The 27,210-nt window shown below is 39.1% G+C and overlaps 1 protein-coding gene across 4 annotated transcripts in view; it reads left to right on the top strand.

The window, feature by feature from the left end:
* LOC109044685 (atrial natriuretic peptide receptor 1) overlaps positions 1-27,210 on the top strand; it is a 589,109-nt gene that overhangs the window by 508,847 nt on the left and 53,052 nt on the right. For all 4 annotated transcript variants that reach the window (XM_072305169.1, XM_072305168.1, XM_072305171.1 and 1 more), the window contains 2 exons: positions 14,302-14,470; positions 15,984-16,133. In XM_072305169.1, coding sequence (XP_072161270.1) covers positions 14,302-14,470; positions 15,984-16,133 — 319 coding nt within the window. The remainder of the gene's footprint in view (positions 1-14,301; positions 14,471-15,983; positions 16,134-27,210) is intronic.

Raw genomic sequence — 27,210 nt, 5'->3', positions numbered from 1 at the left:
ATCCTGAGCGATGATCATCTTTTTCTTTCATTTGTTAGCTCTTTCAGACATTCTCATGTGTGGTGTTCTTATTCTTCTCATTTCATTTTTTTCCTCGTTTTTGTTTTTCCTTTTCTCCTTCCTCTGCCCTTTCTTATCCTTGGTCTTCCTTTTCATCCTCTTATTTTCTGTTTTATTATTTTTTTCTATATTATATTCTCTACATCATTTTATGAAGGAAAATTCAGTCTATGGTTGGTCCAAATCAGCGTATCCATTCTCTTTAAAACTGTATTTTTTTTTTCTTCAAAAACATCTCATTCGATAACCGGGTGTCCACCGTTAGCTAAAACCGGGAAATATCGGGAGCCTCGATGTTATCAGGAATATCAGGAGAATCGGTCACGGAACAGATTAATCTCAGTGCCTCAAGCAGTTTCCGAGTTTACATTCCAACTTTGTATTCATTTCATTCAATATGTTGATTTTTTAAATGAAACGAGTGTCAATTCAATCGCAAATAAGATCAGGAAAATCTCGTCCATAATATCTTGGAAGTCCGAAATTAACCCCCTTGACACCCTTAATAATCCAAAATTTTGAATTTAAATTGGGGATGGTTCGCTTTGGCGTTTGACCTTCTCAGAAGTGAGCAAACGTTGCATTGACTGCGTTTCCGCGTTGGTCTCATTATACTTTGTGGTTAGAGTCAAGCGACGTAATTGTCAAAACTACAATACGACTATTATTATTTCTCTATCAGGCGTTTAACATAGCAAGATATTTAATGGCGCTTTATCGTGATCGGGTAAGCAATAATGCCGTCAAGACGTTACCACTTAATATGTTTATTCTGCCGCGCTAAGAAAAAGGAGCCGTATAAAGCAAATTCAGAGGTTGACGATTTTGCCGTGTTGAGGTTGAACGCGTATATTCTAATTACTTGACAAACGTGTACTTTTTTTATATTTCATTTTTTCAAAGCATTTCATTTAAAATATCTGAAAATGTCGATGAGCTAGATTCGCAACTTTCCTTAAAATGAATGTTTTATCGTGGAAAATTTGGCAACATTTAAATGTTCGTACATTGTCTTTTCTTTGCGCGGCCATAGTAAATAACACACTGTGCTGTGATAATACACCGATTTTCAAAACAAAAGTGATGAATTCTTTTTTTGAACTTCAAATAATAAGGAAATCATTGAAATTCTTTTTGCGATAAAACTCAATTTTTTCCCCCAAAAAATCCTCTTTTATCCAAATGAAACTGGCAAATCAAAGGTTTTTACGGCGTCTTTCTGAGGAGGGTAGCATTTATCGGAAGAACTCTCATGGTCCTCTCTCTGACGTAAGGGCATATCGACGGTGAAACTACCAAACCACGTATCTCGGTTTGCGACGTCGCTGACTTCCTGTCATACTTTATTTTTTAAATGAAAAACTACTTAACATCCAGTCTTAAAAATGTCTGTAATTTTTCCTCTTTGTGCGGAGAAAATTCCGTGAAAATTTCAAGGAATGATATTGATTTGGTCTACTTCAAAAAAATAAAATGTGAGCGTAGATTTTGAAACACCGCAAACGAGATACGTGGTTTGGTAGTTTCACCGTCGATATCTCAATTTCCGCGTGAGACCTCTGTACATATAAATCCATGCTTCCTGGGGCTCAAACGGAAGTGGAATATACGCTCTTACGTCTGAAAAAGAACTTTATGCAGAGAGCTCGCGGGGTGTAGATTTCACGGTGAATAATTCATGATTTTTCGAAATTGCCTCCGGAGTGTGAGCTCATTGGAACCTTATGATGCCCCTTTCCATGGTGGCATTTTTTGACTAAAAATATAGAGGAAGTAGACTTGGTATGATGCTTTGGAGGTATGAAGATGCTACAGACTGCTATTCTGCCTTCAAATTTTCTCTATGTTATGCCAGGTACAGGCAGCTTTTAAATCAAAATGTTGCTCAGTTTTCCTTAGAAAAATGAATTGCATTTTGCAAAAAGGAACCAAGAACATTCCAATGTTGCTAGGATTGTGCAACTTAGGTACGTTCCTTGCAAAAAAATTACTCAAATCGTGCAAAAAATTAAATTGACCAGGGTAATTTTGTAAATTCATAGTTTATTGGGAGTAAAGGTAAAACTGTTTGGATGATCAGTTCATATTTGGACGGAGTTAAACAGAAAGGAACCAAGCCACATCGACATCGAACCGAGAAAAAGAGGTTTAAAGTTTGGCTCCTGCATCAGACTCAATGTTAAAGATAAACTTCAAGTTCAATTTCTGCAAAATTTGCTTCAACAAAAACTTTGAATTTTTGGCGATAGATAGTAGAGCAATGGTTGAGTTCAAAACCACTCATAACTCAATTTTTTCCAAAATGTGGGTTGGTTCCATTCTGCTTAACTCAGTCCATTTGTAAGGAGAAAAAAATTGCAGAATCTCAGCGATATTGGAATGCTCTTGGTTCCTTTTTGCAAAATGCAATCCAAATGTAACGTAAGAGAAAATTAAGCAACGTCTCTGGTGTATTCGGCTGATTTCGCTCAACGGTGTCTTTTGCAACTAAATTAAAAAAAAAATAACGTTAGCTCTCATATCAGGAGTAAAAAAATTAACGACCGAAGTGGCAACCTTGTAAAGTAGCAAGCTCTGACTTCCCATTCGGTCTCATTGCGTTTCTCTTCCGAGCTGTTAATGTCCACCGTCCGTCCATCTCTAGAGGCTTTACCTACAGCGCGCTACCGTTTAATATCTCGTCTTCCCTCCCTGCAGAGGCCCTAAACCCCAAGTTCAGCAGATGTGTCTATTTAAGTCCAGCTATTTCGTAACCAGTAGCCATTCTCGCAAGTTGGCAGTCCTGTTCACGGAGGAAAAAAAATCAACTTTGCTTTTTTTCCGCCGGAGTGTAGTGGAGTGTAGGGAAATATGTCACCTAGTAGAGGCAGAATGTGCGAAAAAGATGGATTGCTGAATTAACAATTCAATTGTTAAATATATGTCCGATACGTTTCAAATGTATTTAACAATTAAATTGTTAAATGTAATGTCTGATATATTTCAAATGTACATTTTACAATGGTGGAAAGCTAATTTAACCACGCAGGTGGCTAAATTAGCATATTTTTATTGTATAATTATGAGGTAATACAATACATTTTTCGCGATAGATCGTTTGATCCGTCATCTAAATCTATAGAAAAGGATCGATTATCAGGGTATTTGCAATGAACTCCTTAATAATCGATTCTTTGCCATAGTTACAAACGGGATGAAGTCAATAATCATGATATAATCACACCTCGCATTTGAACAAGACTTAACGAACAACCAAAAAACAGAACTAAAAGAGCGGTGAGAGTCTTCAGTTACATCTTAAAATATTGATATTTTATTTGTAATTACAATTGCCATAAAACTTGTTTAATATTGCTCAAAGGTCAGATTTGTTCTAATGTGGGGGGGGGAAAAAAGTTAGTAAAGCAACATAACTACATTACCTTGACCTACGATCGAAAAATGTAGCTTGCATCTATTCCTATAAGGAATCACTGTCTAAAAACATTGCTTAAACCGGCGATTTGAATAACGCGCAATTTGGCGCAACTTCCCGCCGTTAAATTCGCCTCAACGTTGAAGCTCTCATTGTTCAATTGTTTATACAATCATCTCACCACGCTTATGCGAGCCGTGATTTGTGGCTGCAAAGTTTCTTTCTCGCGTTTCTCATCGCTTTTTCCTGCTCCCTTCCTCCTCCTTATCATTCCATCCATATTTATCCCCTCTCCGCTCCTCGCTTACCCCCCCCCCCTTCTGCCCCTCCCTACTCCTTCAATAACAAATAGGATGGGCAGATATGCCCTACACCATGGCTGTGGCCTTGACCGGAGGAGAAATGGGCAGCGTTTAGCAGATAGGAACCGATTTTTATGACAGAGAGGGGAATCCGCTCCCGAAAATGGGGATGACAGTCTTCCATCAATCCTTCCCAAGAAATTTATCTGCCCAACTTTTAATTTTAACGAGTCCCAGATTTTCGTTTGTTTTTTGTTATTTTCTTTCCGGCGAAAAAATCTCTTTGGACGAGGGAAAATTTTGTACTTAACCTCAAAATATTTTTTTTTAATCTTTCAATGGATTTTTTCTACAATTTAAAGTACGGACTCTAAAAATGTAGAGAAATAGCCATAACATTTCCAAAATATAGTACTTTCTCTCCGCAACGACTATCGTTTTAACGAGAATCTCTCTGCAACGAGGAAATCGGTCGGTCCCTTGAACTTCCTTATATGCAACACGGACATCCATCAAGCACGAATAATCGTATCTCAGCGCCATCGTCAACGTGCATCCTTTCCATTGATCTATTTCCGTGTTTTGTTGATTCTGATTGCCTATTTTGTAGTTATGCTTCAAATGCTACGTGAACAACACAGCCAAAGATGAGGGTGCCGTAGTAATCCGGCTCGTTTTGAAAATTGTCTCTCGAATGGAAGTGATAATTCACAAGGAACATAGAGGGGAGCATTCCAAATTCACGTTTCGTGTCATCGCGCCTTCAGTTTTGCATATATGCAACACGGACATCCGCCAAGCACGACTTGTCGTATCTCTGCGCCGTCATCAATGCGTGTTTTCTCATTGCTCCATTACCATTTTTTGGCTGTTTTTGTTTGTCTTATTTCTAATAGTGCTTCAAAGGCTACGTGCACAGCACAACTGAGGATGGGAGATGCATAATCTGGCCCCTTTTTTATTCATTTGTTTACCTAACTAGGAGCGACCATATGAGTGACATAGAGCAAAGCATTCCGAGTTCACGACTCGCGCCTTCAATTTTGCATATCGACGATGAAACTGCAGAAATGATCTAGGTTTGCGGCGTTGCGGACTTCCTGTCATTCTTCATTTTCTCCATGCAAAACTCCTCAAAATCATAATTCTTTGAAACTTTCAGGATTTTTCTTCTTTTAGTGAAGAATTCCGTGAACATTTAAAGCCAGACTTCAATTCGGTCTCTTTTTAAAAAAAAACTAAAAATAGGAGCGGGAGATTTCGAAATACCGCAACCGAGATACGTATATTTGCAGTTTTACCGTCATTATGCAACACGGACATCCATCAAAGATTAAATATCCATTCCCTATGATCGGTTCGATACAACCTTTTATTTGAACGAAAGTTGAGTTCCTAGAACTAAAAACTTCGGGAAACTTAATTTTTCCATTATGAACTAAAGTTCAGCCTTCGTGACTGGAGTTTTTTCCTCTGTGAGAATTTTTGAAAAAAATATGCAGTTTGATGTATGTAAATAATATGCGGTAATTGATAGAAAAAGCTATGGACAAAGAAGATAAGAAGGATATGGCGGGAACCTATAGGTGGAAACGGGTGGTTGCAATAGACAAATGAGGTGGGTAAAATACTAACTGACGGCAACCCACGAAAGACCCTTTCGCCAGTCCATCGTTTTCTCCTTCAATCTATTAGAACCACCCACTTCAACCAATAGGATCGCTCACTACTACTTACGTCTCCTTTGCCTATTGTTTTGTCCAATTTCAACGATCAACTCGCTGAAGAGAACTTGTCTCTTGGCGCGGGGGAAATTTTCGAAGAGACCCGTTCGGCAGCAGCGCGGCGTTGAGGAGACACGCGGCGTGCGGAAAAATTGGAGTGATGGAGGAAAACGCTCGAACAAGAGGCTCGAAGCGAAAACGGGACGACGCGCCAGGAATACAAAGGGATGAAAATGATTTGCGAGCAAAATGGCTTCGCGGAAACAGACGGGCTGCGAAATGCTCGTCTCACCCGCTCAAACGGTCGCTTTTCCTCTCGCGTCGCATCGGGGGGGGGGGGGGGGGGGGTCGCTCATCCAGTCCTCACTTGTCTAGGTTCCTCTGAAAGCCGTATTAGCACCCTGTTTGCGGGGTTTGAAGGTTGTGATTACGGGGTGTGGAGATGTGTCATCCACGTGGTCGATGCTCCGTATTCACAAACCGTGAATTTCGGTAACGATTTTCCGACGAAATTCTAGAGGAAATGCACGGAAAAGAATGAATTGCTGATTTTAGAATTAAATGTTTAAAAGATATGTACGACATGTTTCAGATGTACATTTTATAAAAGTGAAAAGCTAATTTAACCTGATTTTAGATTAAATTAGCATTTTTCATTGTAAAATCTACATTGAAAGATATCGGACGCTTTTTTTAACAACAAAATTGTTAAATCAACGAAATCATTTGTAAGGAAAAAAAAATTGCAGAATCTCAGCGATATTGGAATGCTCTTGGTTCCTTTTAGCAAAATGCAATCCAAATGTAACGTAAGAGAAAATTAAGCAACGTCTCTGGTGTATTCGGCTGATTCCGCTCAACGGTGTCTTTTGCAACTAAATTAAAAAAAAAATAACGTTAGCTCTCATATCAGGAGTAAAAAATTAACGACCGAAGTGGCAACCTTGTAAAGTAGCAAGCTCTGACTTCCCATTCGGTCTCATTGCGTTTCTCTTCCGAGCTGTTAATGTCCACCGTCCGTCCATCTCTAGAGGCTTTACCTACAGCGCGCTACCGTTTAATATCTCGTCTTCCCTCCCTGCAGAGGCCCTAAACCCCAAGTTCAGCAGATGTGTCTATTTAAGTCCAGCTATTTCGTAACCAGTAGCCATTCTCGCAAGTTGGCAGTCCTGTTCACGGAGGAAAAAAAATCAACTTTGCTTTTTTTCCGCCGGAGTGTAGTGGAGTGTAGGGAAATATGTCACCTAGTAGAAGCAGAATGTGCGAAAAAGATGGATTGCTGATTTAACAATTCAATTGTTAAATATATGTCCGATACGTTTCAAATGTATTTAACAATTAAATTGTTAAATGTAATGTCTGATATATTTCAAATGTACATTTTACAATGGTGGAAAGCTAATTTAACCACGCAGGTGGCTAAATTAGCATATTTTTATTGTATAATTATGAGGTAATACATTTTTCGCGATAGATCGTTTGATCCGTCATCTAAATCTATAGGAAAGGATCGATTATCAGGGTATTTGCAATGAACTCCTTAATAATCGATTCTTTGCCATAGTTACAAACGGGATGAAGTCAATAATCATGATATAATCACACCTCGCATTTGAACAAGACTTAAACAACAACAGAACTAAAAGAGCGGTGAGAGTCTTCAGTTACATCTTAAAATATTGATATTTTATTTGTAATCACAATTGCCATAAAACTTGTTTAAAATTGCTCAAAGGTCAGATTTGTTCTAATGTATGAGGGAAAAAAGTTAGTAAAGCAACATAACTACATAACCTTGACCTACGATCGAAAAATGTAGCTTGCATCTATTCCTATAAGGAATCACAGTCTAAAAACATTGCTTAAACCGGCGATTTGAATAACGCGCAATTTGGCGCAACTTCCCGCCGTTAAATTCGCCTCAACGCTGAAGCTCTCATTGTTCAATTGTTCATACAATCATCTCACCACGCTTATGCGAGCCGTGATTTGTGGCTGCAAAGTTTCTTTCTCGCGTTTCTCATCGCTTTTTCCTGCTCCCTTCCTCCTCCTTATCATTCCATCCATATTTATCCCCTCTCCGCTCCTCGCTTACCCCCCCCCCCTTCTGCCCCTCCCTAGTCCTTCAATAACAAATAGGATGGGCAGATATGCCCTACACCATGGCTGTGGCCTTGACCGGAGGAGAAATGGGCAGCGTTTAGCAGATAGGAACCGATTTTTATGACAGAGAGGGGATCCGCTCCCCGAAAATGGGATGACAGAGTCTTCCATCAATCCTTCCCAAGAAATTTATCTGCCCAACTTTTAATTTTAACGAGTCCCAGATTTTCGTTTGTTTTTTGTTATTTTCTTTCCGCCGAAAAAATCTCTTTGGACGAGGGAAAATTTTGTACTTAACCTCAAAATATTTTTTTTTAATCTTTCAATGGATTTTTTCTACAATTTAAAGTACGGACTCTAAAAATGTAAAAAATAGCCATAAAATTTCCAAAATATAGTACTTTCTCTCCGCAACGACTATCGTTATAACGAGAATCTCTCTGCAACGAGGAAATCGGTCGGTCCCTTGAACTTCCTTATATGCAACACGGACATCCATCAAGCACGAATAGTCGTATCTCAGCGCCATCGTCAACGCGCATCCTTTCCATTGATCTATTTCCGTGTTTTGTTGATTCTGATTGTCTATTTTGTAGTTATGCTTCAAATGCTACGTGAACAACACAGCCAAAGATGAGGGTGCCGTAGTAATCCGGCTCGTTTTGAAAATTGTTTCTCGAATGGAAGTGATAATTCACAAGGAACATAGAGGGGAGCATTCCAAATTCACGTTTCGTGTCATCGCGCCTTCAGTTTTGCATATATGCAGCTCGGACATCCGCCAAGCACGACTTGTCGTATCTCTGCGCCGTCATCAATGCGTGTTTTCTCATTGCTCCATTACCATTTTTTGGCTGTTTTTGTTTGTCTTATTTCTAATAGTGCTTCAAAGGCTACGTACACAGCCCAACTGAGGATGGGAGATGCGTAATCTGGCCCCTTTTTTATTAATTTGTTTACCTAACTAGGAGCGACCATATGAGTGACATAGAGCAAAGCATTCCGAGTTCACGACTCGCGCCTTCAATTTTGCATATCGACGATGAAACTGCAGAAATGATCTAGGTTTGCGGCGTTGCGGACTTCCTGTCATTCTTCATTTTCTCCATGCAAAACTACTTAAAATCATAATTCTTTGAAACTTTCAGAATTTTTCCTCTTTTAATGAAGAATTCCGTGAACATTTAAAGCCAGACTTCAATTCGGTCTCTTTTTAAAAAAAACTAAAAATAGGGGCGGAGATTTCGAAATACCGCAACCGAGATACGTATATTTGCAGTTTTACCGTCATTATGCAACACGGACATCCATCAAAGATTAAATATCCATTCCCTATGATCGGTTCGATACAACCTTTTATTTGAACGAAAGTTGAGTTCCTAGAACTAAAAACTTCCGGAAACTTAATTTTTCCATATGAACTAAAGTTCAGTCTTCGTGACTGGAGTTTTTTCCTCTGTGAGAATTTTTGAAAAAATATGCAGTTTGATGTATGTAAATAATATGCGGTAATTGATAGAAAAAGCTATGGACAAAGAAGATAAGAAGGATATGGAGGGAACCTATTGGTGGAAACGGGTGATTGCAATAGACAAATGAGGTGGGTAAAATACTAACTGACGGCAACCCACGAAAGACCCTTTCGTCAGTCCATCGTTTTCTCCTTCAATCTATTAGAACCACCCACTTCAACCAATAGGATCGCTCACTACTACTTACGTCTCCTTTGCCTATTGTTTTGTCCAATTTCAACGATCAACTCGCTGAAGAGAACTTGTCTCTTGGCGCGGGGGAAATTTTCGAAGAGACCAGTTCGGCAGCAGCGCGGCGTTGCGGAGACACGCGGCGTGCGGAAAAATTGGAGTGATGGAGGAAAACGCTCGAACAAGAGGCTCGATGCGAAAACGGGACGACGCGCCAGGAATACAAAGGGATGAAAATGATTTGCGAGCAAAATGGCTTCGCGGAAACAGACGGGCTGCGAACTGCTCGTCTCACCCGCTCAAACGGTCGCTTTTCCTCTCGCGTCGCATCGGGGGGGGGGGGGGGGGGGGTCGCTCATCCAGTCCTCACTTGTCTAGGTTCCTCTGAAAGCCGTATTAGCACCCTGTTTGCGGGGTTTGAAGGTTGTGATTACGGGGTGTGGAGATGTGTCATCCACGTGGTCGATGCTCCGTATTCGCAAACCGTGGGTTTCGGTAACGATTTTCCGACGAAATTCTAGAGGAAATGCACGGAAAAGAATGAATTGCTGATTTTAGAATTAAATGTTTAAAAGATATGTACGACATGTTTCAGATGTACATTTTATAAAAGTGAAAAGCTAATTTAACCTAATTTTAGATTAAATTAGCATTTTTTCATTGTAAAATCTACATTGAAAGATGTCGGATGCTTTTTTTAACAACCAAATTGTTAAAACAGCGAAATCGTTTTTTTTTTAAAAAAAAGGGCCAGCCGACCAATTATTTAAATGAGCCTTTGAAAACTTCAGCTAGAGCAAAGAGGACGGTTGTTTCCTATAGAATATGTCTCAAAAAACACGTTGTGTCTCAAAAAACACATTCTTTTTCTGTTTCAAAAAGTATTTAACTTCATTCACAATTATAAATCGACTTCTCAGCCAATTGTACTGGTAGTTTTTTTTTTTTTTTTTTCTTAAAAAAAAGACTTTGGACAGTAAAGCTCTTTTGGGGAAGTGCGCCGAAAACATTTTCCATCGATCGGAAATTTTCTTCCAAATCAATTTTTTCAGTTATCTGGAAGTTCGTTTTGAATAACCCCCCCCCCCCCCCCAAAAAAAAAGGCGGATACTTCTCGAAAATAGCGATTCAATCATTGACATCCTCCCGTTTGCTCATCGCATCCACCGCGGTAAGAATACCGGGACACGAGCGGAACTCGAGCAACAGTGAGGCAACTCTCATCATTCATTCATCCTTCATCCCAACTAAATACACCCCCCCCCCACTCCGCTCAGAGCGCGGTGCTCCGTCCAATAACCGCTCACCACCAACGAGAACCCAACGCGGGATGCGCGGAATCTGCTCAGCGATACCGTGACGGGTGCACCCCCACCCCTCCCGCGGGGGTTCCTGATTCAATTTAGCCCCCGTAAACTGCACGTAACCCGTCGTTCTTTTTATTCCCGGCAAACAAAATTGTTACGTTTTAGCGCGCGCCAATTTAGTGAGGGTTGGTCAGATGCTGAGGAGAGGGCGGGCGGTATGGGGTGGAGATGCCCCGTTCTAGCACCTGAAAAGCTTCTCAAGCACCTATAAAACGCCATCTCACTCCTTCCAGAGCAGGGAAATCGTGCCACTCTGTGATTGGTCGGTGACTATCAGGATTTCTTTGAGCCTTTAGGGTGCTTCAGAGGAGTTCTCTGCCTAAAGATACCCCGACTGCGGCTCTCTCCATGGAAGAAAACGGGTTTGGGCATAGGATTGACTAGCCTTAGATAGGCTCGCTCGACTGATACTTAACAGGCTTGTATGTGAAGCTTTCGCACATAGGCCCCGTGAGTGTGTTATGATATGAGACAGTCCATCTAATAGTTTCATCAAAAAGAGAGATTGACCTTTCCTACCACCGTGAGGCTCCATAAGATTTTGAAACTTTAAACACGCATTTCTTGAAATAGCAATATTTCACGTACCCTCAAGCCCTTCAAAAAGAGCGACGCAGATACATCGATTGGATGCATTTATGCTAAAAGGAACTATGCGCATGGGGTTTGCGTGGAACTTAGTTCCTTTTAGCATGAATATGTCCAGTTCATTCCCTATACTGCCGTACTAAGAAGAAACGCCGTATGAACCTTCAGGCGTTGCCACATTTCTTCCAATATAATATACAAATTCATTGGGGAAGTTGCAAATATTTGTCTTCAAAAATTTTAGACTATTCTGACTATGGTTTCAGGACATTCCGTCAACGATTTTTTGTCTGCGCACCTGTTTTGTCTAGTAGTTTACGTTCACTTGTAAAATAAGAAACAGTTACGTGGTCCATGTGTTATATTTTAGTCCGAAGGTAAAATTATATTGCCGATATCGAAATGAGCAAATTGAGAGAGATTGAGGTGTTCTTACGGTAATTCATTTTTTAAATGAAATGTTACTTTCTTCTTTTGATTTATCTTTTCAAATTGTCATCGGTGAATATTTGGTTTAATTCCATCCTAAAAATTTTCAACACAAAATAAACCTTCTATATACCCTTTTTTTCTTTCCTTTTTTTCCTTTTTTAAATGAAAATAGTACTTCATTCAAAGAACATTTTTAAAACTTGGCAAATATTTGTAAAACCTTTTCAAAGCGATGACATCGATATCAATCCCAATGAGCCGTAGTTGTGTTGAAAGAAACTATACAAAAATGAATCAAAGAGGAAAATAAACCAAGAAACACGCATTCTTAGGTTTTAGCTCATTTGTACATCGATCTTTTAGAGTCAAGTTTCTCCAATTTTGAGCATTTGGTTGCGCATACACCATATTGCAGCACAGTAACAGCACAAAATATAAAAGAACATATTTAAGTGCTTTGGGAATCATTAAAATTGACACGGAACCACCTTAATAGTTACAAAACACATTATGTTTTCCTTTATTACATGTTTTTTTTTTTTCCATCACATTAAATGAGAATTATCCATGCACAGTGTGCAAACATTTCAAAATCATGAGCTGAAAAATGCTGACTCCGCGAGTTTAAATATAAAAACCAAACAGAAGCGGCGTGCTGCCAGCGCGTAACGCGCACAGGCCCCTACAAACCTAAGGGGATACTTCACGCATTGCGCAATGCTTGAAGTATCCACTTAGGTTTGAAGGCGTTGGCCGCCCGCCCGCCGTGCCGCAGCGTACCACGGCGCCTCAAGCAACTATTTCACAACAGAAGGGTTGCACAGTATCATACGGAATTGAAGGCGCTCCAAAGTATTAAAAATGACAGGCATCCTTCACGATTTTTGCAAAATAAATTAAGATATTACGGTACAAGAAGAGAGTCCAAAAACTCACCAAGTTCTAGTATCCGTATTTAATAACTTTTAACATAATTTTTGAATTTCATTAGAGTAAAAAGTGACTCAATTTAGGCAGAAACATTCTTGAGTATGCCATTAAGAAGATTTTATTTTGAAACAAGAATGAAATAGCTGAATGAAAGCGGGCTTTTGCTTCATGTAAGTGATGTGAATATATACTAGTGGACCAATTAACTTTGGTTCTCAATTAGTAGGTGGACCAAAACTCCTCTGCCGGAAAAACGCATGGACATTAACTACTAGAAAAAACAGACGCACGGACAAAAAATCGTTGTTGAAATGTCCTATAACCATTTTGTTCGCAATTTATTCTAAAATATCTGAAAATTTCAAGGAAGAATATGCATGAACCTTGTCAAGAATACCTGTTTTATCCGGGGAAAGGCGACTCTCGAATGTTCATACGGCGTTCTTCCCTAGCACGGCAGTACAAGGGTAAATCAAGATGACGTCCTTGCGGAGATAATTTCTAACAAGACTTAAACAAACTACTCTAGAATCACGCGGAGTTTCTGTGGGTATAGAAAAAGCTGTAACTTCAAAGTTGATTTAGACTAATTTTGACTGAATCTCTCGGAGGCAGATCCGTCAGAGAGATATGATTACACTCTCGTACACGAGCCACTGCGCAGTGGCGTGGCGTGAATGATCGACTATCGAAATACCGTCACTTGAAGCTATGGTCAAGAATCGATTACTAGGTGTTCGGTGCGAACAACCTGATAATCGATCTTTTCCATAGGTTTGAGTGGCGTATCAATCGATATATCGCAAAGCACGTCACTGTGTCGTTCTGGTCTCGCGACTCGCGACGCGTCTGCCAGCGAATACATCGCGAGGAAATTGCAAGGGAGTGAAGACCGGTGCCTCAGCTTCGTGTGCCTTAATTGAAGCACTTGTCTCTTGTGTGGCAACTTCAACACATCAGCCAAGGAGACACAGAGTCTGTCATCAGATTTTTGCCTTTCAGGAAGGTGTTGCTGATTTTATGGCCTGATTTACGTATTCTTCCTTGTTTCTTGAAGGAACCGGAAAAGACCTTCAAGAACAACTACGATTCTTCACTACCCAAGTAGCATTTTTCATCGGAAAAATCGCGATTTGTTGCGATTTTGTCGGCGATTTTATCCTCGATCTTGCTGCAATAAAATCGCGATTTCATCGCCCGGCCATTTATCGCGATACTATAACAATAAAAATCGCGATCTATGGCGATTTAATCTCGATTTTATTGACAAAAATTGATCGCGATTTAATTGAACAAAAAATTGCGATGCACAGCGATTTAATCGCCATAAATCGCAATTTTGTATTCGATAATATTGGGATAAATTGCCACCGATAAAATCGCGATAATCAACCGATAAAATCGCTATTTATCGCGATCACTGCTACTTGGGTAACAGACTTAAAGTGCCTTGTGGGGGAAAGGGGGTGGGGTTACAGACATAATCCAGACAAATTGTGACGACTTCCGACCGACTCCGAATAGAATGATACTTGAAATCAAACGAAGCCAGGGAGGGGGGGGCCCTCTCCCTGGCTACGTACCTGACATACGGTATTACTGAATTTTGTGTCTATAAATTAAGCTTGAGGCTAATTCTGCATAATATAATGCATAAATCCAATTCTTATGTTACAGAAATCGTGGAGGAGGTCAAAAATGGAGTCTCCTTCCTCAGGCCATCGGTACCTGAAAACTTAGACTGTGATGATGAGATTGTAAGTTTGATGCGTCGTTGCTGGGCCGAGGACCCAACAGAAAGGCCAGATTTCACAACTCTCAAAACTTTAATAAGAAAACTTAACAAGTAAGTTCACTTTTACCTTTCGTTTTCTTTTACGTATGTGTCGCAGGCGTATCGTCAAATCAGGCATTTTGTCAAATGCCTAGGCAAATAATCTTACTTGGATTGAAACTCTGATTAAATTGCTAATTGTAGACAAAATAATTATCCTCTCAAGTTGATAAGGAGTTTCTGTAAAAATTGGCATCGTACAATTGTATAAATTAAATCTAGGTAATCCTTAAACGAGCTTTCATCTCGGGATTTTCAGCATGTCATATAATACCGACTTTTTCAAATGTTGAAAGTTAGAATATATGAGGAGCATTTGGAGGGCAAAATACAAGATAAGTTGGTAAGCTTTGATGAATTATTACTTTCAAAACAATGAAAACTTAACAGTTCCCATATAAAATACATACAATACCCATAAACATACAAGTCTTTGTAAATCATCAAAATTTGACTGTTTGCCCAAACATTTGATGAAATGCCTGATTTGACTATGTGCCTGTGACATGCATATTCTGAAGAATCCTTGGATCAAACCTTAATTTCTGAAGAATAACAGCTTTTTCGTTCAAGTATCTTAAAGCAACCCTCAGTGTAAAAATTGGGTATTTCATCGTTTCCCTTGAAAATAACGTAACTGCATTCCAATGTTGCCAAATTTCCTCTCAAAAATTGAATTTTATGAGGAAAACTTTGTACATTTCTCACTGAAAAATTCACTGATTTTACTTCTGATCTCATGCGAATAATAGCAAAATTTGGACAAAATTTCACTGGTGTTATCTTGTGAAAAATTCAAATTTTTAGTCAATTTTGCAACCTTGGAATGGGGTTACGTTCCTTTTACGGAGAACGTAAGATGCGTTACAAAACGGTAAATACTGAATAGAGAAGTAATTTTCAATGAGGTATTACAGGTTTATTTAATTAAACGATTTGACTGGCAGTAACACGTCTCACATATTTCTGAAATTTGCAGAAAAATTAGTCTCAAAAATATTTTATTTATAGCTCTACGCGTTTTGTAGAAGCCAGGTAATTTTGACAGTTTCAATCAGGGGGAACTCAAAAAAGTCGGGGAAAGCCAAGTTAAATTGGCACGCTGTGAATGTCAAAAATTGTGTCAACAAAAACCGATACAGTGCGATTGTTTTACTCCCGTTTGTTGAAAATATATACAAATTTTTAAGAGCAGCCCGAGACAATGATAAAAGTGGAAAAAACAAGGAGAAAAAACGGGAAACAAGGCTAAAAATACACAATTAATAAAACCAAAAAAGAGCAAAAAGAGCACCACCCGGCTTTTTTCTCAGATTCCGGCCACTACCATGTAGGGCTCAGGTTTTTCATGTTTTTTTGTTTTTTTTTAAATTTTTATTCTTTCCGACTGAAAATGACTCAGTTTTGAGTCGGAACGTCTCGGGTTTTATTAATTGTGTATGTTTAGCCTTGTTTCCCGTTTTTCCTCCTTGTTTTTCCCACTGTTTTGTTGGAAACTAATTGTAAACGCGCTTTCTGTTCGCAGAGATTTCGAAACGGATAATATTCTTGATAATTTGCTAGCTCGTATGGAGAAGTACGCCAATAATTTGGAATCGCTCGTCGAGGAGAGAACCGCAGACTACAAAGAAGAAAAGAGAAAATGTGAAGAGCTTCTTTACAGGCTTCTTCCTACGTAAGTAGCCTTGGAGTCCTTGCTAATCTGTCTGCCCTTGATTTTCAGCTTTTTCGTGATCCGATGCAAACCGCTCCTTCGAGATTGCGATTCATTCTGACCTTTATTTCTCAGCGTGAGAAAATCACGTTTGAAAGAAACGCGAATATGGGCAAAATGAGTCTGCCACTTACAAGACATTCAGTCAACTGCGTATGCTTACCGCGTAAATAAAATTGCGAAAAAATCGTAACGTAAGTAACCTCTCGATGATGAAAAAAAGTAAACAATTAAACAAACAACAATTAAATTAAGACAATTAAGCCCCATTTTTCGATGCCGCGATTATCCTAACGCGAGTTCGAATAATCGCGCCGAACACGGTGCGGTTGGTGTCAAACTCATATCAGCGCCTGCAAGACTGTAGAAATACTTTACGCATTGCGCCGAACAGTGCGGTCGGCGTCAAGCGCTTATTAGTGCCTACAAGAGTGCATGAATACTTCTCGCATTGCACCAAACGCAACGCGAGCGTTATTTGTGACAAACTACTCAACCACGGGTATAGGCACATTGCCGCTAACTGAATTGAAGGCGCATCACATTCTGAAGATGACTCGACACTCGACTGAGCTTCCTTCCCTGGCTTGCGCGCGCTAAAATCGCAGCAAAACTAGGAGTGCTCGTCAATTCTTTTGACGGTCCCTGCCCGGTTTTTGCCATTTGCAACGATTCAGCAACTCGGACGATGTTAAAACGATGCAGCAATTCTGACACTTGATTCGCGAAAAATAATTTTGGTTTGATAAAAAGAAAACAGAACGAACGAAAATATCGCGCCGAAAGTTTTTATGATTTTATTTCAAATCATTCCGGGAATTTCTCGGAAACTTCTACAAAAACTGTTTGTAGCTTTTTTTTAAAAAAAATTGATTAAAAATAAAAAAATTAGGAGAAATTTGCAAAGTTGCAATCGGAGATAAGAAAACTTTTTTTCCGCGTGCAGGCGTCGATTTTTTATTTCATTTACGGCCGGCGTAACGAGATAAATATTCGACCATGGGTGTAGGCATATTGCCGCTAACCGAATGGAAGGCGCGTCACACTACAACGATGACTCCACCGCGTTCCTTAATACAAGTTAATTTGTTATCAATTGTTACCAATGAAATCTGTTACCTTGTCTAAAATTTAATTATGGCCTTTATGATGTATACTTTGTGACCCTGACGATGAAGCGCTTGCTTCGAAAAGATTCAGTCAAAGTTTATTGATAAAATTTAAGTATTTTTTTATAAAATTGTCACATTATTTCTAGCACTTGGCTATACCCTACATACCAAGTAAAATGATCGATTGTATTTGAGATGACCTGTCTCAACTAGGATCGATATTAGTAATGGATTTAAATTGGGGAAAAACACTGATACCTACTTGAAAAATCGCTACTGCTAATTCACATTGATGAAATCATTTGTGGGCATTCGTTACTTTATTATTGGGTCCCAATACGTCACGCTACACTAGAAAAAAAAACACATTGGATCTAGAGTCCAGACTCTTAAAAACATCGACAAGAAAAAATACTCTCGATTCAATCAGATTTAAGCTATAAATCAAGAACCAAGCCTCTTAATTTGAGCGGGTTTCCTTTTGATTTAAGCTTAAATCAGATTGAATCAAGAGTCGTTTTTCTTGTCAATGCAATGTTTTCAAGAGTCTGGACTCCGGATCCAATGTGTTTTTTTTTTTTGTATTTTTTTTTTCCAGTGTAGACTACATTACTACGGAAAAATGTCGTATGAACATGCTGGCGTTGTCAAATTTCCTCTGATACAATAAAAGTCTTCTCTTTCAACAATTTTTCTTCAAGTTTTTGAAATTGTTTCTTTGCAATATAATCCAGCTTTCCAAAAAATTCCAAGAGAAAACATCCTCGACTTTTTGTGGAGAACGAGCTATGTTCGAGGAATTGACAAAATTCGATTAGTTTTACGGGGTTTGCTTTTAGTGCGCGGCATCGACGCGTTCCGTGATATCCGAAAATCGGAGAGGTGCACAATGAGGCAGGCAGCCAATCTTGTGGCTAAAGACAAAACGGAAGCAATTAGAGTAATTAAATGAGGTCAGCCGAGCGGAGAAGGTCAAGGGTTAAATTGCATCCCTTTGTCCGACATGGAGCCAGTGAAGGGACCCGGACTATTTGCATACGAAAGACTGAGCTAGATGTAGGTGAGAAATTGTTGAATTACCGTATCGTTGTTGTCTATTGGGTCCTATCAAGTATATATTATCGCTGACTTTATTTGGTTGTTTAACGTAGACTACCTGTATACGGGAGAGGATTACCATCTCTGTGCGACTCTTTGATTGGTTCATCAGTTTAGGCTATCATGGAGCTCCAAAGTTGGACCAATGTAAACGAACCCGACCTAGAGGAACACATATTATCGGCTGAGAAATTAATGATAATCACACTCAAAGCTTAATTTTTGGCAAACATATTCATCGAAGTTCGATCCGACCCCAATTCAGAAGTTGGATATAAAGAAATTTCTATTACAACCAAAATCACGTCTAGAACTTTGTGGAACTTTTTCGTCATCTTGTTTGTTTACATTGGGCCAAACTAGGAACGGAGGGGCTGGGGTTTGTTTACATTGGGCCAACTCTGGGGCTTCATGATAGCCGATCAATCAGAGAGCGGCACGCTTTTTCTGTCATAAATTAATTGAGATGCAAATATTCTCTCGTATTCAGGTACTCTAGTTAAACGACGGAGCGGCTGAGGAGTGCCTTTAGGGGAGAACAGGGGATAGCGATCCTCTGAACTTTCAAACGCGCCACAAAAGGTCACGATTTGTTTAATATTAAATTAAAACTCGGCTTGATCTGCGATTATTTTGGTCCCAAAACTCGTAGTGATATTATATGTAACTGGTCTTTTCGGTGAACCTGTATTAATATTCTGGCATTTTGAGAGATTTTTGTATCGCATACAGGCTGATCCAATCTTAAACCGCCCAGGAAATGCAGGCGCGTGTTCAATGGGTCAAAATCAGATTTTTGGCGCGTATACGTAATGCATAGCTTTTGCGATCGAGAACCTTTGTTAATTATTGCTGGAGAATGGTTGGCGGGCTGGCCTCGAATTTTTCGAAGCTTATTCAGCCTATATGTACTCCAGCCTCGCTTTTCACTATAAACGGTCATAATTGATATGAATTTAAACTCATATTCTTTTATCAAAATGCGTGAATCAATAGCGCGTCTTATCAACAGACTGTGTTGAATTTGACGCTTTGTTTTTCCTTCTCAAAAATTGCAGTTTGAATTGATTGATTTCAATCGCTGAAAAAAAAAACTCCGGCTTTAGAAGCCGTTATTACGGGCTCTATAGCACTACCGTGCGTTGCGGGTCAGAAGACCGTAAGTCCCGCTCTTTTTGCTACGGGTTTAGAGGCCACTGCTCCGGTTCCTGAGTGGGGAACACACGGTCTCCTAACCCGCAACACACGGTAGTACCATATAGTCCGTTCTTACGGCTCTTGGAGTCGGAAGTTTTTTTTGTTTTTTTGTTTTTTTTTCAGTGATGAGATCAATAAATGCAAATCTCTGATTTAAATATTAAATGGGGAAATTCTCAATACGGTCACCGTATTTTTGATGAAATTGTAACCAGGACATACGTTATGTGTTGCTTTAAATCATACCCAGACTAGTAGCCTGCTGGAAAAAAATAAAATTATTATGCAGATGAATTACAGTAAGGTGAGTGACAGGCTCTCAAAGATAGGATGAAGAAGGTCACTCGGACACTAGGACGAAAAACAAAGTCCTTGAGAACTGACTTTTCAAGGAAAATTATGCTGATGATGGAGACGATTTTACCGAAAGGTCGATGATTGTGAAAGAAACGCAGTATTTCACCGCAGCATGGCAGTAATCCACTTAAAATAGTAGTTCGCCTATGAGTCCAGTCCATCCCCGATATAAGATGGAATAATAAAATAAAATTGTGATGGACGTGCACATGGGCAAGCGAGTACAGTTTCGTAAACTCCACTCAGGAGAAGTATGTTTCCTGATTTTGAGGACAAACTTTTGAGATAAACAAGGAAATAACATTCCATATCGGCGGTGTAACTCCATAACCACGTGTCTCGGTTTGCGACGTGGCAGACTTCCTGTCATATACTTTATTTTTTACATGAAAAACTACTCAACGACAATTCTTAAAAACTTCCGTGATTTTTCTACTCTCTGTGAGGAAATTTTTTTGAAAATTTCAACCAATGATGTTGATTTGTTCTTCTTTATAAAAATAAAATAGGAGCGGAGATTTTCAAGCACCGCAAATGACGTACGTGGTTGCGGATTCACGACGTCGACATGTACTTATGATCAAAATATGTTTACCATAGTGGAATACAAAAATTAACAAGAATTTTGTCTCGGAGAGGAAGAGAAGTTTTTTTTTTTTTTTTTCAGACAGTTCCGTTCTTAACTTCATTCTTGTCCCCCCGTAAATGTTCTCCTATCCATACATCCGTTCACCTTCGTTCAAGTATGTAAAAAGCACATGAATATTTTACCTTTTTCCCCAGATTTAGTAGATTAAAATATAATTCGCTCGACGAAACACACATTTGTTCGGATAATCCGAGGTATAGTGTATTTGGATTCCAATCAAGATTCTTAAAAGTCCGTGTGAAACCATTTTCTCAACTGCGAATGACTACAGAAGTAATAGAGGAGTTTAAAATGAGGTACCAAATTAAAAATCGCGATTTTGTAAAAAAAAAAAGAGGAGTGTTGCAGTGATTTTAGATTAAACATAAAATACTCGGCCCAAAATACATGTTAAAAAACAAACTTATCTAGAGAAACATTGAAACAGGATGTTTTATGAAATCCGGAACTTCAGCCGACAAATACGAATAAACTAAACAAAACAAGAGAACAAGGCCTTACAATAAGACAAAATTTTGGCGTGCTTCACCCTGTAGGATACATACCAGGTATGATTCACCACGTACGATATTTGTTTTTCTTCATATTTATTCCCACGATTGTAAGTCGCACTCCACTTGACCTCTCTCCAACAATAAGTTTCAAACCGGAAAATAATGATCTACTCTTGAAGGTAGTCAAAGAAACTCAAACATTTTCACGAATACCTTTTATCTACATATCAAACCACAGTCAAAACAGGTCACTCTTTTCTCTGGTTCATCTACACCACGAGGAATCTATTCCAATCATCATCGGTCATGGTAAAATTGTCTATGCTCACCCCGGGCCGAAAATTGTTTTATTCACTTTGGCCGACTGCTCCGATATATTCAGTCTAATATTGAGTTCTGTTGAGGAGAGTAAAGTTAAACGTATACCACTCCTATCGGAAAATAAACAAGTTTCTTGCAAGAACGATTCTTTTCTCACTCACATATCATCCAAACTACCAAATTATTGTATCAACTATGTTGAAGGAAGCACAACAACACGTCACGGGAATACATCAAAATCATGTGACATTGTCGTTAACGTAACAGAGACAGATCTGCAACCTGGCCTTGAGATGTCGGACTCTCTTTTTGAACATGCGCGAGGAGTGTTTCAGCACCCGGTTTGGAACGCTGAAAATTACCTTATTTTTGCCATACTGTCCGAAAGTCCTGCTAATCACCTAACAGACTATATTCATTGCGACTTGTTTTTCACGTTCAAGGTCATTTGGCGTTTGTACCAAGGCTTCAGAACCGTCATTTGCATTGGACAAGAATGTTTCAGGTACGACCCGTTCCGCGGTGCTGTAGATTTGTATACCCTTGAAAGTGAAGCATACTTCTCTTTATCTTTGCCTGATTTGAAAGGGCAGGAGGTAAGAGCCGCAATGATGCCACAGAGGGAACTGTTCGAAAGCGTCATATTTTTGAAAGACTGGTATGGGGTTGTAAAGTCGGTCATGAAAACTGTCGTCAAGAGAATGGGAGGAGTTCTTTTCGAAACTGGGTTACCTGATGACGTTCGGGAGGATATTAGCAAGGCGCTAAAGCGAGACATCAACGTTATGATATTTGAAAGCAGTTTGATGGAAAGTGATTCTCGTCAATTTGACGTCATCACACTCCTCGACCATGGCCAAATAAGTTTCATTGTGCCCGACAGCGGTTTCATGCCCTCTTACCTGACGCCCGCCAAATGTTTCTCAGTAAGGGTTTGGTTTTTCATTCTCATAGTGTTTATCCTCTTCATAACAGTCCATGAACTCTACAAGCGCCTCAGCGCGGAAATGTACTCTGAAGCAGCCAAGGGTATATCCACGGCCTTCACAATTTTCTCCTACTCCATTTGCGTCGGCCAGTCCAGGTTGTTGCTGAACTCTGCGACCGGTCGGATCTTGTTCACCGTCTTCCCGTTTTCTTTCATGATCCTGTCAACCGCGTTTCTTAGCCTGATGACCACCTTTTTCAGTGAGCGAGTCCGGTACACACCTGTCGATACGCTTAACGACCTGCAAGATTCTGATCTGATTTTTCAAATAGTGCTGCCTGAGAATAGCACTTTCAGTTTCATGGACGACCCGAAATATGAATGGTTAAAAGAACGTTTTAGTGACTCCATGGACAAATCGTTAATGGAGTTTGCATATGCAAATTCTCTTGTATTATACGTCACAGAAACAGACGAACTACTTCAAATGGGAGAATATTGGAACGTTTCAAAGTTCACAGTGAGAGGAATTACGGAAAGAATCGACACGATTATTGGTAATGATGGTTTCATCGTTTTTCTTCCGTACAGCGCGAAAAAACATGATTTGATCTCGGTGACGTCTGCATTCAAGAAGCTATCGTCACATGATTTTCACATCGTTAAAGAGTCGGTTATGAGCTATCCGTACGATATGCGCCTAATGAAAGGCTCAGTATACGGTGACAAAATCAAAGCTTACGTTGCTGGGTTGGTTGAAGCTGGGATTCTGGAAGAGATTTATGAGATTTCTACTATCCCGGAAACCTCTTTAAGGGCATTCAGACAGTTCGAGGATGATAAAAACGCACCCCCCAAGCCATTCAACATGGCTGATTTGCGATTAGCTTTTATTATTTTAATAGTAGGTAACACACTAAGTTCTTTTGTCTTCATGTTTGAGCTTCTGCACTCAGTTTAAACAAAATATCGTGGTTTTATTCTCAAGTATAGTTTTAAGACTTTGCATACTAAGATTTATACTATGTTTTTGTGTTTTACAATCATTTTATTGTAAAAATTTGCGACAGAGTTTTTCCAACCCTCGGTTTTCTGTTTCCTTTAAAATAATGCATGATCGAAAAATAGTGTTCATTCTTGATCTCATCAAATGCACTGAAGCTTGGACTGGACTTGCATCTTGTTCTGATATTTCTGACTAGCAATCGAAGCATCGTATGCAAAACTTCGCACAATGCAAATTAGACGGAAAGAAGACAGGTGAAGTTTCCCGGAAAAGATGTGAAACTTTCTTTAGGACCTGGGCACAGAGTAATAATTCGAGAAAAATAAAGATACAACTTTTTGCAGAGTACACCGTCTGCCGCGGAAAGAAACTGGGCCACTATAAACTGAAGGAGGAAAAAATGAAGGTTTTCTTTTTTTGTGGTAGATGTGTTTTATTATCAAGCAGACAAAAGTAGGAACAAACAAAAACATGCTCCTTTGGTCTTTGGTTATGTAGAAAAACTAGCTAGCGAACTCTTCGACACGGGTCTGATCCAATTGAGTTTACTCCCCATGTAAACAAACTTGTATATTGTTCACCAAGTAAAAAGCAGATGTATCGATCAGAAATCTTCAACAAAAAAATCAAATACTTATATATCTAACTTTGAGTTTCATGAAAAAAAAATAAATAAAAAAATTAAAATAAAAAATCCCGATGCTTTAAAAATCGTTCTTTATTTATCGTCCTCGTGTGATGAATTGTGTGGATCCTCAGTCTCTCATTTTTCAATGAAAAATACCAATTCCTTTTGGTAAGGTTTGGTGGGATCAAAACCTATGAAGCCTCTGAAAGGCCAAAATCTTTACAACTATTCAGAGATCAGCTCAAATATGGAAATTCCTTCCTTCCATCGGTATCCCAAAGTGTGCCATCCCTGGCTCTGTGAGTTAAATGTAACAGTACAGCTTTGGAAATAGATCCTACCTTAAGGTGATTTGATGGACATATTTTGTGTCAGAACGACGTAGGATGTATCACATCGGTTAGTTCCATTTCTTTAGGTACTTTGTCGAATTTTGAGATCGTACTTCTGTCGTCACGAGACAAAATAATTCATTTACTAAAGATAGACAAATTCAAAGTATAATAAAGGCAGGGTATTTTAGAGGGAAAATATTCAATTACTAGCTGAAAACATCATGGAACTAATCGATGCGATATATCGCACGTCGTTCTGACCCCAAATATTGCAGTCATCGAATCACCTCGAGGGATAACAATAATCTCCTCTCCCACCCCCCCCCCCAAAAAAAAAGTTTGCAAATTTTAGAGTTAATTAGTACGTACCGTTTCGGTTATCGTTTTAATGACATTCCTTACTATTATTTTGAAGTGGTAAATCGCATTTGTCTCCTGCCAAAATTTATAATTCTATAGTTTTTCGGCATAATTTTTTTCCTAGCTCGAATAAGTATCTATTCATGGTGCTACACTAGAAGAATCCTCAAACCGTCCTTAATCAAAGTACACAAAAAAGTGAAGTAACTCCCTCAGGAAATAGACAGTGTAAGAAAAACTATGAACACGGCCTCAAAAAAAAGTCCGCTCCTAGAAAAAAAAGACAAAAATAGGAGTCTGTGAGAAGAGACCGTAATCCCAAAGCAAAGAGTTGAGGCGCAGCTCAGAACGCAATTTGGAATGAGAGGGAAGAAAATAAAAAGAACCAGGGCGACGCAGTTGAGACGAAGAGGGGAAAATTTTGGAGCTACTGGCTCCCTGGATCCTTTTGACGTCACCTTAGTGCCGCTCTATTTTGGAATATCACGTTCCTAATTGGCCCATTTGAGACTTCACGAATGGCGCGGGACGAGTATAAGGATTTCGGGGCCCGAGATGTGCGAGAATGCGAGATAGAAGATGCCAGCTGCTCGTGAAAAGTGTGAATTTTTCAATTTAATTCCGTTTACGCGGGGTTGTTTTCTGCATGCGCAATAGGGAAGGATTGCCTCCCCAACAAAAATTCAGAGTAAATATTGCTTGGTATATATGTCACAGGCAATTAGTCAAATAAGGCATTTTATCAGACGTCGAGGCAGACATTCAAATTTTGACATTTTACGAAATTTGTAAATTTATGGCAAAGAGCTCAAAATTTTTTGATATTTTGGGGGGGAAAAACTCATGAAATCTACAAACTCCCTTCGTTCCTTTCCTCTTCAAATAGTGCGTATATATTTGATTGGGAAATTTTTGAAAACTTCTGTATTTTATATGATATGCTAAAAATTTCAGCATTAATATTCGTTCAGGAGCTAAATATTGTGTCAAAGACTATCGCATTGTATATTGCGGATATGTAAATTGTAAAATCGGATGTATTCCTATCCTAGCGGTGCTATCTATCCATCAAGCAATCGTTCGACATTGATAAAAAAAATCAACCCCCCTGATATGGTTTTGCCTATCTGTTCAATCGAAAGCGAGCACTGCCGAGCAGTGTCCAGTTGAAATTACTCTGTGACACAAATCGCTTTCCTTTCTAATTTTAACGATGAAAAGAAAAAAAAGTTACACGCTTTAAAAGAATCCATTTTTCGAAGATTTGCCTCATGTGCTAGATATGTCACGTTCGCGCGGACGAAATCCAGAGAGCGGATATTGCATGAACGCAGAAGATGCTTGAGTGGCTGAGATCCTCATTGTGGCGAGCTCGGTTTTTCTGCTTGAAAATTAATTACACCTTAAAATTTTGTTTTAAGATTTTTTTGTTTCATCGACAAAATTTGCTAGACAAATCAGACTGGTTAACATGGGTCGATTTGCCCAATGAATTTTACGTGATTATAGGTCGATTTTAAGGGTTGATTCCAAAAATGACCTCCGTTTTGTTTTTGGATCAGCTCGATTGTCACCGGAAAATTGGCCTTTTCCCTATAAATTGATCTTTTCCAGAGGAAAGTTATTTTCTCGGAAAATCTGTGCGCAAATTGAGAAAAAATAAGGATATTTTCAAATTTGGCAGCCACTTAAATTATACAGGCAATCTAAAATTGCATGCCTATTTACATTTTCTTTCTGTTCTTTATATCGAGGTATTTTTCGGTTAAGTGCCCCCTTCCGCCCATCCCATATATATACCACCATGTAAATCGTATTCAATCGTTATGCATCGAGAAAGAGAGGGAGACATTTTTTCACAGGTCACACGTGAAGTTACTCCCACTTAATTGTTACCGCTGAAGTCGAAAATGACCCTCGTTTCCTTCCCCGGAAATAGTTGATAAAAATGCAAGGCAAATCTAAAAATTGGAAAATTATTGACCAGTGTTATCAGTGATCAAGTCCATCATTATCATTTGAAGGGCTTGGAAGAGAAGGCTCATAAGTGCAGGTTTTGAAAAAAAAATGAGGTATTAATGATTTCAAGTAAAACTAGTCTTAACACACATTCTGTGAAAAATTTGCTTGCAAATTCAAATTTTTAAGCATCAAAAAGTCAGTTTGAACTTCATTTCCGCCATAAAGATCTATGTAATTTTGAAACTTCAATTACTCATTTCTAGAAATAGCAAAAACTGCACTTATGCGCCTTGTCCTCCAAGCCCCTCATTTAAACGATTGATCCGTCTCTGAAAATATCGGACTTAAAGCATTTTCTAATTTCAGTTCCTCCGAACCTTATCAGTCCCTTTCTGATAATTCTTGGCCTTTTCCTTCTCGGAGTTGGATATTTCAGCTCATTCCCATTCCTCTCACAGCGCGCAGGACCAGAACTGGCTTAAAAATCCCCCGAGAATTCCTTCGCGGCAATCGACACGACACACCCTCCTCACCGTAAATTCATCTCTTCATAAATATTGACACCGAACTCCTCCATAGCTTCCGTTTCCT

This window comes from Bemisia tabaci, chromosome 10, assembly GCF_918797505.1.
Source record: "Bemisia tabaci chromosome 10, PGI_BMITA_v3".
Taxonomy (NCBI): Eukaryota; Metazoa; Arthropoda; class Insecta; order Hemiptera; family Aleyrodidae; genus Bemisia; species Bemisia tabaci.
Note: the sequence above shows the minus strand (reverse complement) of the source record. Positions and strands in the feature narration are given on the sequence as shown.